General features: G+C 46.8%; 1 protein-coding gene across 1 annotated transcript; it reads right to left on the bottom strand.

Moving 5' to 3' along the window:
• Window positions 1-299: 299 nt before the first annotated feature.
• LOC135427806 (uncharacterized) lies at window positions 300-4,841 on the bottom strand. The gene is made up of 2 exons (XM_064681410.1): window positions 2,317-4,841; window positions 300-2,088 (listed from the first exon to the last, which is right to left on the bottom strand). Exons 1-2 carry the CDS (start codon window positions 4,839-4,841, stop codon window positions 300-302), a joined length of 4,314 nt encoding a protein of 1,437 aa, XP_064537480.1.
• Window positions 4,842-5,780: the final 939 nt, after the last annotated feature.

Raw genomic sequence — 5,780 nt, 5'->3', positions numbered from 1 at the left:
TAGGTGGACAAGCGCTATTTAACAAAACGGTGCACACATATCTTGGTGTTTTGAGGAGATGCTAGTTTGCACCCCACTTCGGCCCCTTTTATGTTTTATAAATTTTAATAAAAATCAAAGGAGCCTTTAGACTGCTTATAATGCGTGATTTACTTCTCGAACTTTCAACCACAACTATCGATAGATTAGTGGTGAGCAATTTACAATGGTATTTTATGGTGGTTTAAAAATAATAGTATGTGACTTCAATATCGTGATTTGAGAAGTAAAGATATATTGTAATTCAGATATAATATTATTCAGAGGGCGTTCTGCTGCGAACATGCTCCCCCCGTTGGAAGATACAAGCTTTCAACCGATGTGGTCTCGATTGGCAGAACGGCGATTTTGGCAATGGCTCTCTTGACCAGACCATTTTGTGTACGAATGACTGCTACTCTCACAATGCCGTCGTCACCCGTGATGACGCTGTCGACTCGACCAAGCGGCCACCTGAGTGGTGGTGCATTGTCCTCCTTGAGCAGCACGATGCTGCCGGCCTGAAGATTTTGCTTGGACGATCGCCATTTCCCGCGCTCTTGGAGCAACGACAAATACGATGTACTCCATTTCTTCCAAAATGATTGCTGCATGTGACATATTCGCTGCCAACGGCTGAGGCGACCTATGCTTAGGTGAGTTATGTCTGGCTCGTCGATAGTGGCATTGGCTTTGCCCCAGATGAAGTGCCCAGGCGTAAGTATCTCCAAGTCATTCGGGTTTTCTGTAATAGAGCAAAGCGGTCTTGAGTTCAGCATTGCGGATATTTGACAGATGAGAGTTCGGAATTCGTGGAATGAGAGAAGAGAATTTCCAACGACGCGGTAAAAATGATATTTTGCTGACTTGACAGCGGCCTCCCACAATCCTCCAAAATGTGGCGAACGGGGCGGAATGAATTTCCAGTTGATTCCCAGAGCTAGGCAGTTGCGAACAATCTCATTGCGCTGGGGATCGCTTATAAACAGGTCGCGCAGTTCCTTCAGCTCATTTCGAGCACCCACGAAATTTGTGGCGTTGTCTGTCCATATTGTATGCGGTTTCCCTCGAAGGCTGATGAATCTCTTCAAGGCAGCGATAAACGATGACGTGGACAGGTCCTCTACCAACTCTAAATGCGTTGCTTTCGTTGCAAAGCATATAAAAATTGAGATGTAGCATTTCGTTGGTGAGCGATTCCTGACCTCTGATTTGACGTAGAAAGGACCGCAAAAGTCGATGCCAGTTACGTGAAACGTCGGACTTGGCTGCACACGCTCAGCTGGTAGCGGGGCCATGACTTGCTCCAGAAGTTTAGGTCGCATTCGAAAGCAGCGCACGCACCTGTTGATGATATTTGAGACAGCCTTGAGACCTCCGATGGGCCAGTATCGCTGGCGGAGTGTTGCTAGAAGGAATTGCGGACCAGCATGAAGAAATTCCAAATGATAATATGTGATCATAGCTGCGGTGACTGGGTGGCGTTTAGGCAACAATAACGGATGCTTTGCTTCATATTCCAAGTTTGAGTTCTGAAGGCGCCCGCCGATGCGCAAGAGTCCCTCAGCGTCCAACAGTGGGCACAATGAACGAAGTTTGCTTCTTGTTGGAAGCGGCCTTTTTAAGCTGAGTGCTTTGTACTCTTCGGCGAAGTGCGTAAGTTGAATGTTTTTTATAAGTAAATGCGTTCCGCACTTGATATCATCTGGAGTGAGTGGACCTTTTGAACTCGTCGAATCAGATCTTTTTAGCGCAATAAATCGATACACGTATGCGAAAGTGCGCTGTAACTTGGCAAATGTGTTGTTGAATTTACAAGATGCCGATAGGTCCGTCTTCGTTGATACTACCAGCACTTTCTGGCGTCGTTCTGGAAGCTCAAAGGGGTAGGCGACGTTTTGAGGCCAAGTCGAGCTAGCGGCCTGTATAAATGGGGGTCCATTATGCCATAGCTGTGAGTCTAAAAGTTCCAAAGGTGTGCATCCACGTGATAAAATGTCCGCAGGGTTCAGCTGAGAGGGTACATGATGCCAGGTCATGCCCTTGGTTCGCTCCTGTATTTGTGATACCCTGTTGGATACAAAGACGTTAAACTTTGAAGGTGATTCACGAATCCATGCAAGCGCTACTGTTGAGTCGGTCCAGCAATGATATCTGCATTCGAACTGAATGCACTTGGCAATGTTTCCTAAGAGCTCTGATAATAAAAGTGCAGCTGCCAGCTCAAGCTTTGGGATTGTCAGCGTCTTTAATGGGGCGACCCTTGATTTAGAGCATAGCAAATGTGATGAAAATAACCCTTGCATTTCGGATCTGACAAATACGCAAGCACCATAAGCGGCTGTGCTGGCGTCGCAAAATCCATGCAGCTCATATGTAGCCAGCGGCATCAATACAAAACGGGAGAATTTCAAGATGCTGACAAATGAGAGTTGCGATATGAGTTTGATCCATTCGAAGTGCAGCGACTGCGACAGGCATTCGTCCCAATTGACCCTTTCCTTCCACAGTGCTTGGAGAAATACCTTTAACCTGGTAACGATGGGCGCGATCAATCCGAGCGGATCGTAAAATCTCGCTATCATTGATAATATGCTCCGCTTTGTGACTGGTCCTTCGGGTACGATCTCCGCAAAGTTGAAAAGCAGGCTATCCGAGCTAGGGCTCCAAGCTAAACCAAGCGTCTTTGCAATGTTGGTGCCATCCTTGAACTCCATTAGCTTCTCACAATCGGATTCGCTTTCTCCTTTTAATGCATCAGGCTCGTTTGAGCACCACTTTCTGATTGGAAAGTGACCTTTAGCCAGTAGCAGTTTTACTTGCTGTCGGATCTGAATGGCTTCTTGTATAGAGTCCCCTCCAGAAACTAAATCGTCTACGTAGAAGTCGCGACAAACTATCTTTGCAGCTAGTGGAAAGGTAGGCTCTTCGTCGTGGGCCAGCTGCTGCATCGCTCGAATTGCTAGAAACGCAGCGGGTTTGGTTCCATACGTTACTGTATCCAGGGTATACGTCCTTATGCTTTCATTTTTGTGATCACGCCATAAGATGCATTGCAGAAATTGATCTGGATGCGTTATTCGGACACAGCGGTACATCTTACAGATGTCACCGCACATGGCAACCTTTAAAAAACGAAACTGAATTAGAATGTTGAATAATTTGGGTTGAATTGCTGGGCCTGTATGCAAAAGATCATTCAGAGATGCGCCTGACGTGGATTTGGCTGATCCATCAAAAACGACGCGCAATTTGGTGGTTGAGCTATCTGGCTTTTCTACGCAGTGGTGGGGTAAATAGAATTGTGGGACAAGCTGCTGCTTGGAAGCCAAAGACATGTGGCCCAAGTCGATGTATTCGCGCATGAATGCAGAGTAGCTCTCCTTCAGCTGGTGATTTTTGTCCAATTTGTTTTCGAGCGACTTGAAACGTCGTAGAGCACGTTGATATGAGTCTCCTAGCGTGTCGAAGCTGAGCTTTGCTGGAAGCCTAACCGAATACTGCCCTGACTTTAGTCGCGTGTAGCCTTGGAGAAATAACTGCTCACATAGTGCGTCTTCATCAGAGAGCGCAGGGGTTGTACCGCAGCAATTGTCGACTTCCCAGAATCGTTTTACAATATCCGACAGTGGATCCTCCCATGGATTAGGTTCCTGGTAAAGGGCTGAAAGGGATGTGTGTTTGTTGTGTACGCGAGAGAGTCCGCCAGACGCAATCCATCCGAGCTTGGTCTTTTGGAGCGTTGGTAGGTTATCCGCCATTCGAATTTGGCCGATGCAAATGAGATCGAAAAATAGTCCGGCACCAAGTAATAAATCTATTCTTTGAGATTTGAAAAACGTTGGATCCGCGAGCGAGATGTTTTTGGGGACATTCCACCCAGAGATGTCTAACCCAAAGTGGGGCTGATAATCCGTTATAGTGCGAGTAACGACTGCTGAAAATGATGTGCTGAAGCTCCTATCACGTGACTGCGCTGATATGTCAGTGGACATGTTAGAAGATAGGGTTGATTCGCCTATACCAGATATTGATACGGCAGCATGATGAGTTTTGAGTTGGAGCTGCTTTACTAGACGAGCAGTGATAAAGTTGAGTTGAGATCCAGAATCCAGTAATGCACGACAGGGTATGAATACACCTGAGTGGCTCTTGGCATATAAGATGGCGGTTGGAAGCACCACATAGTCTACAGGCTGGGCATTCGTGGCTTCAGTTGCGAATTCAAGAGCAGTGCTGACGAGAGTTGAAGATGGTGGATTACTTGAAGACGATGCGTGAGGCTGGATCGTGGTTGCAGCCTGCAAGCTTGGGGTACACAGGGCAGATGATTGAGTTGTGATGGGGCTCATGTGCAGCAACGAATGATGTTTTTGTTGACAATGCCTGCAGTGACCTGAGCGACATTGCTGCAAGCCATGGCCTTTGCGCAAGCAGTTTAGGCAAAGATGCAATCGCTTGGCCTCCTTGTGGCGCAAACTTGGGGACAGATTCAAAAACAACGGGCATTTAACAAGAAAATGCTCTTTTGAGTCGCAAAAATTACAATTTTGCTGGTAATTGTTAGATGAGGATGCAATGAATGTGTTACGATTCAATTTTTGTACATTTCTGGTAACCTGGTGGCTAGGCGTAGGTGCCGTAGCGCCTTTCAAGTTTTCCATCATGCGGCATCTCTTCTCTAAGAACGCCGACATATCCGTCCACCTGGGTAGCTTATCCGTTGCAAGCGCTTCCTGCCACTTTTCCTGGCTGTGGTGATCGAGCTTGTGCGATATTGTGTGTATGAGTAATCCGTCAGCCAGCTCCTCAGTTGTTGACATGGTGCTAAGCGCCCGAAGATGCGAGTTAATTTTGTCACTCAACTCACGCAACGCCTCTGCTGATCCCTTTTCAACACCTGGCAGCCCGACTATAGCCCGCACGTGGCCCTGAAAATGTAGCAACTTATTATCAAAACGCTTTATAAGTAACTCCAACGCCTTGTCGTAATTCACGTCGACAGGCTCTAACGATTTGATTGTGTTGAGAGCAGCACCATCCAAGCACGCACGTAAATGTTGTAATTTCTCAATCTTACTCAGGTCCTCATTGCTGCCAATGACCAACAGCAAGTAAAACTGCTACTGGCTAAAGGTCACTTTCCAATCAGAAAGTGGTGCTCAAACGAGCCTGATGCATTAAAAGGAGAAAGCGAATCCGATTGTGAGAAGCTAATGGAGTTCAAGGATGGCACCAACATTGCAAAGACGCTTGGTTTAGCTTGGAGCCCTAGCTCGGATAGCCTGCTTTTCAACTTTGCGGAGATCGTACCCGAAGGACCAGTCACAAAGCGGAGCATATTATCAATGATAGCGAGATTTTACGATCCGCTCGGATTGATCGCGCCCATCGTTACCAGGTTAAAGGTATTTCTCCAAGCACTGTGGAAGGAAAGGGTCAATTGGGACGAATGCCTGTCGCAGTCGCTGCACTTCGAATGGATCAAACTCATATCGCAACTCTCATTTGTCAGCAGCTTGAAATTCTCCCGTTTTGTATTGATGCCGCTGGCTACGTATGAGCTGCATGGATTTTGCGACGCCAGCACAGCCGCTTATGGTGCTTGCGTATTTGTCAGATCCGAAATGCAAGGGTTATTTTCATCACATTTGCTATGCTCTAAATCAAGGGTCGCCCCATTAAAGACGCTGACAATCCCAAAGCTTGAGCTGGCAGCTGCACTTTTATTATCAGAGCTCTTAGGAAACATTGCCAAGTGC

Source organism: Drosophila montana, unplaced genomic scaffold (genome assembly GCF_035044405.1).
Source record: "Drosophila montana isolate Dmon_TW-CO22-7 unplaced genomic scaffold, ASM3504440v1 contig_2349_1, whole genome shotgun sequence".
Taxonomy (NCBI): domain Eukaryota; kingdom Metazoa; phylum Arthropoda; class Insecta; order Diptera; family Drosophilidae; genus Drosophila; species Drosophila montana.
The sequence above is the reverse complement of the archived record's forward strand: the minus strand, read 5'-3'. Positions and strand labels throughout refer to the sequence as shown.

Coding starts and splice junctions, on each gene's coding strand:
- LOC135427806 (XM_064681410.1), bottom strand. CDS start 4,841: ATGTCAACAACTGAGGAGCTGGCTGACGGATTACTCATACACACAATA. Junction 2,089..2,316: donor GTCAGATCCGAAATGCAAGG/GTTATTTTCATC, acceptor TGTATCCAACAG/GGTATCACAAATACAGGAGC.